This window comes from Catharus ustulatus, chromosome 26, assembly GCF_009819885.2.
Source record: "Catharus ustulatus isolate bCatUst1 chromosome 26, bCatUst1.pri.v2, whole genome shotgun sequence".
NCBI classification, from domain to species: domain Eukaryota; kingdom Metazoa; phylum Chordata; class Aves; order Passeriformes; family Turdidae; genus Catharus; species Catharus ustulatus.
Genome location: NC_046246.1, coordinates 7,229,125 through 7,241,474, shown reverse-complemented (window position 1 = coordinate 7,241,474; position 12,350 = coordinate 7,229,125). Strand labels below are relative to the sequence as shown.

Sequence of the window (12,350 nt, the reverse complement as noted above, 5' to 3'; positions counted from 1 at the left end):
CCGCTATGGGTGCATCCTACACCTCGGTACCGCTATGGGTGCATCCTGCACCGGGCTCGGTACCGCTATGGGTGCATCCGACACCGGGCCCGGTACCGCTATGGGTGCATCCTGCACCGGGCTCGGTACCGCACGGCTCGGAGCTGCATCCGACACCGGGCTCGGTACGGAACAGCCCTGGCGGGGCTGCTCTGGCTCGGTACGGCCCGGTACCGGTGGTACCCGGCTCGGTACCGCTCGGTGGCGTTAGTGCTGCTGTAAAACTGCCCGGGCTTGGAGGGGTTGGTGGAAATGCGGACCCCAGGGAAAGCCGAGAAGGTCACCGAGGGGTCACAGGGAAAGGCTGGACCGGGAGAGGCCCTGGGGATGTCCCGGGGTGTCCTTGGATCTGTGGCCGTCACAGCAACGTCGTTGCCACGTCATCGACACAGTGTTAATAAATGTTAATATATTTGTGAATATTTTAGGAGTGGGCTGGCAGGGGCTGCAGAGGGAGCTGCCGCTGCCACCTCGCTCCCCCAGAGCCTGATTTTTGGGGTTCCTCCTGTTGGAACAGCATCTTCGTGTGGGTGAGCAGAGATGACAGAAACCAGGTGTCAGGGTTTCATCCCACCCCCAAGCCGGAATAAAAGCCGAAGCCAAAAACAAGAACCGAGCTTAAATCTGTTTAAGGCAGAGCCACATCCAGGCCTTCAGTGGAAGTCGCCCACGGGGCTGGTGACATTTCTGCTTCCCTTACCTTAGGAGGAAAAAAAGCCTCATCTCTTGTGCTTTGCATCACATTCCTGCTCCTGCCAGGCTGCCACACGTCTGCCAGGCACCGGAGCAGCGTCAGCGGCTGCTGCGTCACCGCTCCGGCCCCCGCTGCCGGCTCGTCCCAGCCCCCGGTGCCACCGCGTCCCCGGGTCGGAGCTCGGCTCCAGCAGCCCCTGGAGCTCCTCGGGCTGCTCTCCAGCCCGAGGGGAGCTGAAGTCCGGGTTGAACGATACAAATGCTGCTCCAAAACAGGCTGTGGGGGTTGAGGGGTGCTGCTCCACCGTGGGGTCAAAGCTCTTCTCATGCTTCCTCTGCCCCCTGCCCAAAAAATCTGGGGGATAGGCAGGGATTAAACAGAGCATCCTCCTCTCTCATTTTTTCACTGATTCAGTGGAACCTGGACCCCCAGGGGTACCCCAAAAGGGAAAAGGGCCGGGGTGTGTCCTGCTCTGAGCTTCCCCCGTTCCCCCAAAATGAAATCTGGAATCACAGAGCTTGGAGGGAGCTCAGGGGGCGCCTGCTCCGCCACTGCCTGCTCACAAAACCATCGCTTTTTTTGGGTCACCCCCCATGTCTGCGCTGCTTGACGCCTTCCCAGCTCCAGTCCCTGCTCCAGGGTGAGAAAAGGACACGGAGAGGGGGAGCAGCTGTGCCTGGACATGAGCTTAAGAAACAGGAAGGTGAGCTGGGGACACTGGGCAGTGAGGCTGAGGGTGAGCCCCCCGTGTCTCCAGGCTGCCCCAGCACATCCCAGGAGTGAGGAGACCACAGCTGGGAAGTGCAGATAGTAGAAAACAACAAGAAATGTCCCTGCCCTGAGGTAAGGCACAGCCTGAGTCCCCAAAACCCTCCGGCACTGCAGGATTTCTGCTCGGGCTGTCGAGCTATTAATGATTTAGCAGAGGAGGCTGCAATTAGCAGCGCTCAGAATAAACCTCGGTGATGCAAAAGCCCGGTGAGAGCTTTGTTTTCCCTTTGTTCTCCCTCCCCTGGCAGAGCCTCTCTGCTGAGACACCGAGCAGCGAGAGGGGACACAGGGAGGGGACACAGGGATGCGACTCGCGGCCAGCACAGCCCCCGGGATTCCTCTGGGACACGGGATTAGGGATGCAGGACAGAGCCGAGGGATGTGCATGGCCTCATCTCTGCAAAGCCCCGCGCTGGGATGTGCTCCAGAACGGCGAAGCCTCATTACAGGCAGCAATAATTAATGTCGGTGCCATCTCGCCCAGCCCCTCCCCAGGTTTTTTCCCGGGTGTCCCAGTTAGCAGGGCAGGAGGGGCTCAGGCGCTGCTCTTTCATCCTGGCACAGTTTTAGGGAAGGAATCCTGCATCAGGATTTCAGGTTTAAAGCCCAGGACTCCTGGGCTGCTCCCTGTGCCCCCATCCCGGACCCAGGGATGCAGCAGGGTGTGGGACATGGTGACAGCTCAGCTGGGCCATGGGGCACGGGCAGAGCCCAGTGCCCAGCAGGGCTGGGCTCAGAGGGTCACTCTGTGCTGCTCAGCTCGTCCTGGGAGTGCCAGGACAGGTGTTGTGGCCAGGATCTGGGCACGGGGCTTGTGCCGGGTCAGTGCCTGGGGTCTGTGCCCGGGGTCTGTGCCTGGGTCTGTTCCCTGGCCTGTGCCCGGGTCTATACCCAGGCCTGTTCCCGGGTCAGTTCACGGTCTGTTTGCAGGCCTGTTCCCGGTCTATTCCCGGGTCTGTTCCCGATCAGTTCCCGGTCTATTCCTGGCCAGTTCCCGGTCAGTTCCAGGTCCATTCCCAGTCCATTCCCGGTCAGTTCCCAGTTTGTTCCCGGTCTGTTCCCGGTCTGTTCCCGGTCTGTTCCCTGTCCGTTCCCGGCCCGTGCCCGGTCCGTTCCCGGTCTGTTCCCTGTCCATTCCCTGTCCGTTCCCGGTCCGTTCCCGGTCCCTCCCCGGCCCGTGCCCGGGTCTGTTCCCGGTCCCTCCCCGGCCCGTTCCCGGTCCATTCCCAGTCCACTGCCGGTCCGTTCCCTGTCCATTCCCTGTCCGTTCCCGGTCTATACCCAGGCCTGTTCCCGGTCCATTCCCGGTCCCTTCCCGCCCGTTCCCGGCCCGTTCCCGGCCCGTTCCCTGTCCATTCCCTGTCCGTTCCCGGTCCGTGCCCGGTCTGTTCCCGGTCTGTTCCCAGTCCGTTCCCTGTCCGTTCCCTGTCCGTTCCCGGTCTCTCCCCGTTCCCGTTCCCGTTCCCCGCACGGCGCAGCTTCGCCCGTCTCTCTCTGCTGTCCCTCGGCGCGGCCCGTCGGGGTCACGTGGCGCACCTGGCCCAGGTGAGGCGGGGCCGGACGCGCTCCCGGTGCAGGTAACGAGAGGGGCCCGGCCCGGCCCGGCCCGGCCCGACCCGACCCGACCCGACCCGACCCGACCCCCGACCCCCGACCCCCGACCCCGGCCCGGCATCAGCCCCGGCCTCGCCATCGGCCCCGGGCCCGGCCCCGACCCCGCCGCTGCCGCCCGGCGCTGCCCGGCCCGGCCCGGGGGCAGCCGCAGGCCGCGACCGGCAGGGAGGGAGGGGAGGGGGAGAGGGGGGGAGAGGGAGGGAGAGGGAGGGAGGGAGGGCACGTCCGTCACCCCCACACCGGGATCCCCTCGGCCCCGGGGCTGCTCCTCCGGCACCGGGACCCCCGTGAGCCCCGGCCGGGGACACCCCCGGCCCCGCCACCGGCCCTGGCCGTATCCCGCTCTTTGTCCCTGTCCCCGCTCTGTCACCGTGTCCCTTCTCAGTGTCCGTGTCCCCTCTCAGTGTCCGTGTCCCCGCTCTGTGTCCCGGTACTGTGTCCCCGTACTGTGTCCCTGTCCCCTCTCTGTGACCCGTCCCCTCTCTGTGTCCGTGTCCCCGCTCTGTCCCCGTGTCCCCTCACTGTGTCCGTGTCCTGCTCTGTCCCCGTGTCCCTCACTGTCCCCGTGTCCCCTCACTGTGACCCGGTACTGTGTCCCCGCTCTGTCCCCGTGTCCCCGCTCTGTGTCCCTGTCCCCTCACTGTGTCCCGGTACTGTGGCCTCGCACTGTGTCCGTGTCCCGTCACTGTCCCCGTGTCCCCGCTCTGTCCCCGTGTCTTCGCTCTGTCCCCGTGTCCCCGCTCTGTCCCTGTGTCCCTGCTCTGTCTCCGTGTCCCTCACTGTCCCCGTGTCCCCTCACTGTGTCCCGGTACTGTGTCCCGCTCTGTCCCCGTGTCCCGCTCTGTCCCCGTGTCCCGCTCTGTCCCTTCCCGCTGCCCCGGGCCCTGTCCCGCGCTGGCCCTGGGGAAGGCCGGTGGCCCTCGGAGCTTTCCCGGTGCCTGCGGCTCTCCCTGGGCTGGGCTCTGGTTCCCAGGGCTGGGAAAGGAGGAGGGGGCGCGGTGTGCAGAGCAGGACGGGCTGGGATGGTTCTGTTCCCTGCTCTTCCACCCGGCTTCTCCTCTCCCCTGTCTGGAGGCCTTGGTGGCAGAGGGGGCTCTGTTCGGTGCCCAGCTGGGTCTCCCCTTTTCCTTCCCTTCCATTTGGGAGGGAAAAGGGTCAAACTTTGTTTGCTGCCCCGTGCTGGAGCCCTGGTTGCCAGCTGGACAGGGTGGGTGTTTGGGGCACACGCTTTGGCAGGAGGCAGGTCCTTGGCCAGGGTGTTTGTATCCCAGAGAGCTGGGAGGGAGAGGAGCTGCTGGATCCAGGGATGCACAGGGGGGATGCTGCACCCACATCTGCTCTGGGTCAGGATCTCCATCCCTGCCAGCAGAGCAGGTGGGAACAGGAGCTTAACTTCAGCATCCTTAGGACACTTCACAGCTGTGGGTGCTTCCCCAGAGCTCAGAGAAGCTGTGTCAGTGTGGGAATCCTGTCTCCTGTGGTTATGGGCAAGTGGATGTGACGTTGTTCAGGAGATTCCCAACCTAACTGAGCTTTTTAAAACTTTCCAAGGAAATCCCTCTCCCTGAACATGAAGATCCTAGACCCTGGCTAACCCTGAGTCCTGCAAACCCTTTGTGGATCCTTCCTGGCTGCTGTGGAGCAGATGCTGAGGCTCTCTAGAGGGATCTCCTCCCGTCACTCCTGGTGCCTGTGTGAGAGCAGAGGAAGCTCCCAACCGTCGTGTGAGTAACACCTGGACGTGCCTTTTGGTCTGAGCGTTTATTTCTGGCTGAGGGTTTTGGTCCAGGCTGTTCCTGTGCTGGGGAAGGCTGGACTGAGGAGCTGTGTCCTGCCTGTGCTCCTGAGGAGCTTTTCCATGTTCATCTTTCCCAGAAATGTGAGCTGTGATGGGAAGGGGTGAGCCCAGAGGTGACACCTGTGCCTGCAGTCTCTCCCTCAGGGCTGAGATAGTGCTCCTCTCTGTCCCAGGTGCTCTGAGGTCTCAGGATATTGTCTGTTGTTATACAAAGGAGTGTTGCTGTCCAGTGCAGATGTTGGGTCTCTCAACTGGAATGAAAAGAAACATCCCAGTGAGCAGTTCCCAGTTCAGCTCAAACGTTTTGTTTTCATTTCATGTTTTTTCAGTCTGTTTTTAAATTTTTAACTGCCTTACAAAAATGAGGAGGTTGAGGGGAAAAACCCCCAACTTGTTCTGAAGTGAAAGCAATCAAACCTCTCCAGTGATGCTGAGGTGAGGGAGCTCTGCCTGCTCAGCACTGAAGTTGGAGCATCTGGGGCTTTTATTTTGCATATTGCCCAGGAATGTGCAAAGGGAGCTCCTGGGATGAATTTTCATAAGTTAACAGAGCCAGAATATTCCTGGAAAGCAGTGGTGTGCTGTAACTGCCTGGCTTTCAGTCTGGGCCTGTTCCTTTGTGGGGAAAATGTGACTGTTGGTTTGAAAACCAGGGAAAAAGAGGCAGAGCTCTAACAAAGTCTGACAGATTTATTTATTCATGCTTGAGGTGCCCTATACAAAGTCTATAGCAAAGCAACAAGGACAGCCCTAAAACACTGAAACCATGGCTGGGCTCTCACTGCTTATTAATTACCCTAATTAGTATTTAAAAGGATCTCTTGGAGGTGAAAGCAGCGTTAGCCAAGAAGCCTGGAAACCATGGAGAATTTCAGGACCCACCACAGCCTGGGATAAAGGCAGAGCAGTGGGAGTGGAGTGACAGCCCTGACCCGTGCTGAGCTTTAACAGCAAAAATAACAAAAAGATTAAAAATAGGGAGCACTCACGTGCTTGTCACTTGTTGGCAAGATCTTTTTCTTAATCCAGATGAAGACATCAGGTTTTCATGGGGAAGTCTTTGGCATCACCCAACCTTAGCATGACTGGCAAAAATCATTAGTGTTGGTAATGCTGTCATTGCTAAATCCTGCAAATTGAAACAGCAGCAAATAACGTGGAGCTGGAATTGGCAGCTTGCATAATGATGGATTGCTTGTCATCTCCTCCTGGGCACATGTGTTTGGAAATGGATAAGTGCTGTCAGGGCCCAGCCTAATCCTAAGGACTGCGAGACAAAGGGAAGTTGTTTAAAAAAAGATACTTTCCCTTTGGAGCCCTTCAGTGGCTCCACCTCCAGCTGTGCTGCTCCTTTATTGCTCAGGAGCTGCCTCCTCTTCCAGCTGCGTGGAGGAAACTCTTGTGAAGGTTACAGGGATTTTGATGTGTGAAAATAGCCCATTTAAAGCATCTGTCTTCTGGTTTGAGCATCTGCCCAAAGGAAGCAGCAGAGCTTGGGTGGTGGGGGAACCCTGGAGCGTGGCCCTGAGTGAGAACAGCGTGAGTGTGGTGGTTTGTAAAGATTTTCTGAATTTTTTATCTGTTGAGACCTGGGCAGTCTCTCTTGTACTAGACAAGAAGTGTGTAGGGGGAGGAGGAGCATTCTAAAAGTTTTATGCTCAGTTTTTTTTTTCCTTATAGTTTCTAGTAATAAACTTTTTCTTTATACCATTTAAAGTTAAACCTGGTTTGCCTTCCTCCTAATCTATTTCACAACAAAACAAAATTTCAAATTGGCAAACCAGACCCACTACAGCGAGTCGTGATGCGAAATATCCCCATAGAGCATGGAAGGGCTGCCTCTGGGAGTGCCTGGCTGTCAGCTGGGTGCTGCCTCTGGGAGTGCCTGGCTGTCAGCTGGCTGGGGGGGCTGTGCTGGGTGCGTTGCTGTGACCTGAGCCCTCCCTGTCCTGCAGGTGCCCGAGAGCCGAGCCATGCTGGGCAGGAGGAGCCGCCTGCCCCCCGAGCTGGGCAGCGCCCGGCAGCGCGAGCAGCCCTGCCCCGAGGCCGTGCCCCTGCGGGCCCGGGCAGCCAGGGACACCAGGGACACCAGGGACACCAGGGACACGGACATCAGCCTGGAGGTGTTCGGGGGCTCGGCGCCCGAGGGCTCAGGCGGCCGCAGAGCGCAGCAGATGCGGGACAGGAAGGGGCGCAAGGCCGAGCTCAAGGACTCCAACGGCCGCGAGGCAGAGACCATCACCTTCATCTCTGGCACAGCTGAGGCTCCCCCGAACCACAGCTTCTGCTGCTCCTCCCTGGCTCAGGCCTGGAACACGTACAAGGCTGTTTTCTGTTGCATAGTGACATGTGGGGGCTGCTTCCAGGACTGCAGTGTCTGCATTCCCTACCCGGGGCCTGCTGAGACCTCCACGGATGATGGGAAGAACGGAGACTACAACGGGCGCCTCCCAAACAGCCCCACCAGCACCTCTCCTGCTGAGAAGAACGGGAACCAGATCAAAAAGTCCAGCATGGGCAGCAGTTTCAGTTACCCGGACGTGAAGCTGAAGGGCATCCCTGTCTATCCAAACAGGAGCCCCAACCACCACCTGGAGTCTGACTCCTGCTGCAAGGAGCTGCTGGAGAAGCCCTTCAGGAACAGCATGGAGAAGCCAGCTCTGCCCAGCAGCCACAGGAGCTCGGAGGAGTATTACTCCTTCCACGAGTCGGACGTGGACATCAGCGAGCTGAACGGCTCCATGTCCAGCCGGCAGATCGACGTGCTCATCTTCAAGAAGCTCACGGAGCTCTTCAGCGTGCACCAGATCGACGAGCTGGCCAAGTGCACCTCGGACACCGTCTTCCTGGAGAAGACCAACAAGATCTCGGACCTCATCAACAGCATCACCCAGGACTACAACCTGGACGAGCAGGACGCCGAGTGCAGGCTGGTGCGGGGCATCATCCGCATCAGCACCCGCAAGAGCCGCGTGCGGCCCCACATCTGCACCCCGAGCCACGAGGACAGGAGCAGCCGGGGCAACGCTCCTGACAGCGGCAACGAGACCATGCTGGAGTCCATGGTCATCAGCCAGGACGGTACGGGGGTCCCTGGGGGTCTCTGAGGGTCCCTGGGGTCCCTGGGCTCATCTCTCCATGGAGGTGTGGGGCTGGGAGCTGCTCTGTCCCCAGTGGGGTTCCTCTCCTGCTGTGTGAGTGGGGTCCTTATGGAGAGCTCTGCTTCTCACCCTCCCTGTGCTGTGGCTTTCTCGAGCCTGTCTTTCCTTGCCCGTGAGGTTTGTGCTGAGCAATAGGAGGGTTTGTGCTGCTGCTGCTGCCTGTGCTCATCTGAGGGAGGCAGAAAATCCGTGAGTCAAACTGAACTGGTAGGACCAGACGAGCTGCTTGTGCCAGAGGATGTCCAGTTACCCAGCTGGCTCTGTCCCGTGTGCTGCCTGGCTAGTGCCAGCCCTAGGCTGCAGTGGCAGTGTGTCCTCAGAGCCCAGACCTCCCCCACACAGTGAATTTCCCTGCACAGGGAGGGAAGGGCTGTTCCTCAGCACCTGCTTCTTCCTGCCTGTGGGAGCAGCCTCACGTGTTCTGAGCTCCAGAGCAGGTTATAACACGGTTTGTTCCAGAAAAACCTTGAAAAGCTGAGTGTGGGGGGCAAGGAGATATGCAGAAGTAGCAGAGGGAGCCGTGTGGGAGTTGTGCTTCCCAGATTAGCAGAGGCTGCTCCTGGCATTTAAGGACTCGCAGCTCAGAGTGCCCGGCCAGTGGCAGAAGCAATGGGAGGAATCAGCCTGTGCCTGTCCTGCTCCCTGCCAGGGATCCTTGGTGCTGAGTCATCCTTCACCTCATCCTCACTGTCTCAGGCCCTCTTGGTTCTCCTTGCAGAGCTGGCCGTGCAGATTTCGGAGGAGACGCCGGCGGATGTGATGGCCAGGAACATGAGGCGGCACAGCAGCGCAGGTAACACCCTGGGGAGGCTCTGAGCCCCTCCTGCTCTGTGTCCTCACCCTGAGCCTCCCCTCCTGCTCCATGTCCCCACCCTGAGCCCCTCCTGCTCTGTGTCCTTGCCCTGAGCCCCTCCTGCTCTGTGTCCTCACCCTGAGCCTCCCCTCCTGCTCTGTGTCCTCACCCTGAGCCCCTCCTGCTCTGTGTCCTCACCCTGAGCCCCTCCTGCTCCATGTCCTCACCCTGAGCCTCCCCTCCTGCTCCATGGCCTCACCCTGAACCTCCCCTATGTCATGTCCTCACCCTGATTCTCCCCTGCTCCATGGCCTCACCCTGAGTCTCTCCTGTGTCATGCCCTCACCCTGACTCTCCCCTGTGTCATGTCCTGACCCTGCACAGAGGCTGAGCTGTCCCTGCTCCTCAGGCTCCCCTCAGTCCTGCTGGGATTGGGGAGTGATGGAGCTCAGACACTCCCTGGGTTGGTGGATCTTTCTGAAAAGAGGTGAAATCCAAGGGTGGCAATCCCTGTCCTCACACAGGACCTGGCCTGAGAGCTTCCAGTGTCTCTCTGACAGAGTTTGGGGCTGTGTTTGGGGTGTGACTGCAGAGGTCACAGCTGGGTGAGACGGGGAGCAAAAGGAACTGTGCAAAAGGGAATCAGGCAGGAGTGCCAGGCTGCCCCGAGCTCTGATCCTCCCCAAGAGCAGCCCAGGACAAGTTTCCTCCTGCACAGCAGCTCTGTCCTGGGACAGGGCTGCACTGCAGGCTGGGCTGTTCCCTGCCATGGCTTTGTGTGCCTTTCTCCTCCCTCATGGTACACAAAGGCTGTGTGGCAGCTCCTTCCCCAGTGCCAGGCTGTGTGCTTGCCCTGGGCTAATGTCTGTTCTCTTTCCTCCCAAGGCTCTCCAACCAGCAGAGATTCCTCTTTCCAGGACACAGAGACTGACTCGTCTGGGGCTCCTCTGCTCCAGGTGTACTGCTAAAGGACCTGAGCAGCAGGGAGGCATCCCAGGGCTCTGCTGCAGTCACATCCTGCTCTCTCCATGTGGAGTGTGCTGTGCCACATTTGATTTTTTTTTCCCAGTCTACCCTGATCCTTACTGAAGCCAGATGCCTCCTGCTGTCTGAGTTTCACTGGATGTTTTGGTTTTTTTTGGACAATCAAGGAAACAAACTGCAGAGCTAATGAACTTGGGAGGTGGAGTGTGTGCCCAGGGAGGAGAAGATGGACAAGGAAGTAGCAGATCACTTGTGCCTCTGTGATTCTGTAAATCACATTTAGCTCTGACAGCCTCAGTGCTCAGCCCTTTCCCTGCTCTGAGGAGCTGTGGTGCAGTTCCTGCTTCCTGGCACTGCCTGAGTGAACTTGGAGAGGGAATAACGCTGTGGGGTCTGTGCTGGTGCTGATGGTGAGGTGCAGGCTGAGATCCTGCCCTGGAGGGACCCAAATCGCTATTTAAAGTGCCTGTGTTGATCCCACAACCCCAAAATCTTCTACCCATGGTGTTTTCAGTAGCCAGATCTGCCTTTCCCTGCTGACCTGGGTGTCACCTCCTTGTCACCTCCTGCTGCCTCGTGAGGTTCAGGTTTGTGGGGCTCGTTTCATTTGTGGCCTAGGGCAGTTCCAGTGCTGGGGTGGCTGCTGGGCTGCCCCTGCATGGGCAGACCATGGGGATCAGCTCTGCCAGCCTGCTGGGGATCTGGGGAGCACCCCTGGGACCTGCCTGCCAGCAGCTCCCCTGGGACAGCCTGGGGCAGGATTGTGCAGGTGAGGGAACACTTAATTCACTCACAACTTTTTGTGGTTCAGAACTGTTTGAGTGTTGTGCTAGAAAATCCCTTCCAAGTGGTTTGCTTTGAAAGGAAGGGCCCTGAGTGTCTGCAGAGGGTTTGGGAGGCACTGCTGGCACTCAGCACCTGCAGCAGGCAGGGGGAAGCAGGAGAGGGGCACTGCTGTCCCCAGGGCACGCTGCCAGGTGGCCTTGAGGGCTGCAGCAGGAGGAGGCTCCATCTGTGCTGTTGCCACTTGGTTGTTTGTCACAAAGTGAGCACAGCAAGCCATGGGACTGGTTTGGAGATTTGGGTGCCCTTGGACATGACCAGAAAACACTTCACTGAATCTGCCAGCCGTAGGATAAACACACCCACAGGATTTTGGGGAGAGGGAAGCCCAGACAGGCCCCAGGCTTTGGTGTGGACCATGGTTTTGTGCCTTAATTGAACTGAAATGTGCCTTAATTGAACTGAAATGTGCCTTAATTGAACTGAAATGTGCCTTTATTTTACAGCCTGTGGTTGCTCTTCAGAGGTTTGGGCAGGGAGGAAGGATTTAATTCCTCTCACAAGCTCTCAGGCTGCTTTAAAAGGCCAAAACCCTTTGAAATTCCAGTTCCAGTCCCTGTTAGAGCCTGGTTTTGTAAAGCTTGTCTTTTTTCAGAATGTGCTTCCAGAAATCAGGGGCATTACTGAGACCACACCTGGAGACACTGACAGAGATATTTTGAAGATAAAGGGAAGAGACTGAGCCTTGGGTTTTGCTTCCCCTCCCTGCTTTGTGTTTAAAGCTGTTGGTTTATGAGAAATGGAGTTTATACAAGGGAAAGACTTGAAGCAAGGCCAGGTTGGGACTCCCAGGGGAGCTGTGTGAGGTCACCTCCTTCCCAGTGCTGCCCATCCTGAGAGACCTGCTTGGCTTCTGCTTCTCAGGGGTTTGTACATTGTTATTTGGACAAGTTTCCTGCAGGCTGTGTGCTGAGTGTCCCACGGGTCACTGACACAGCTCTGTGGGCTCTGCTTTGGAGACGAGGGGTGAGCTGGACTTGCAACGAGCAGATGCACATTTTTAGTGTCTAGTCTGGGTGTGAAGAGTGAGTGTGTGTGGATTAAACTAGCAAAAAACCCCCAAGCCTCCCAAAAACTCACCAAGGAGGACTGTCAGCTCGATGGTCCCTGAAGCTGGTTCAGCTGTGGTGTCTTGTGGGATTCTTTTGCACTCATTGGCCTTAAATATTCTGGTTTGGTCTTTTTTATAAAGTAAAAGTTGTGCTCTTTACCTGTGCTGTGACTTTCACATTCCTGTTTTCTTGGGGATCCTGGGGTGGGGGCTGATTGCTGCTGTCCCAGATGGACAAAGATATTTTCATCCATTTGGTAGCTCCAGGGGGATCCCAAACGCCAGGCTGGTGTCTGGGCAGGTGCAGGAGCCTCTGGGGAGGTGTTTGCTGCCCTGCAGGGGAGCCTGGACCTTCCCTGGGCGGTGATGCTGGAAAAGCTGAGCCTGGGGGCAGAATTTCCATGTTGTCCCTGTGATGTCACCATCTCAGCAGCAATGTGGGGTTTGCTCTGCAGGATCAGCTCAGGGATGGAGGCCCAGCCTCTGCCCCTGTGACTTGAAGGACCAGTTCTGCACTTTGCAATCTCAGGGCAACCTGCAGGGCTCCATTCCTGGCAGGTGCTGGGGGGGTTCCCTCTGCTGCACAGCACTGGGATGTGTTT

The 12,350-nt window shown here is 58.3% G+C and overlaps 1 protein-coding gene across 3 annotated transcripts; it reads left to right on the top strand.

Moving 5' to 3' along the window:
• Positions 1-3,055: 3,055 nt before the first annotated feature.
• On the top strand, positions 3,056-11,609 carry KDF1 (keratinocyte differentiation factor 1). 3 transcript variants are annotated; one of them, XM_033080868.1, is made up of 5 exons: positions 3,056-3,081; positions 4,670-4,842; positions 6,872-7,997; positions 8,796-8,870; positions 9,756-11,609. In XM_033080868.1, exons 3-5 carry the CDS (start codon positions 6,890-6,892, stop codon positions 9,836-9,838), a joined length of 1,266 nt encoding a protein of 421 aa, XP_032936759.1. In that variant the 5' UTR covers positions 3,056-3,081; positions 4,670-4,842; positions 6,872-6,889; the 3' UTR covers positions 9,839-11,609. The 3 variants fall into 3 exon arrangements, with proteins under 3 accessions (XP_032936759.1, XP_032936760.1, XP_032936758.1); XM_033080869.1 differs by lacking the exon at positions 3,056-3,081 and adding an exon at positions 4,240-4,325; XM_033080867.1 differs by lacking the exons at positions 3,056-3,081; positions 4,670-4,842 and adding an exon at positions 6,245-6,455.
• Positions 11,610-12,350: the final 741 nt, after the last annotated feature.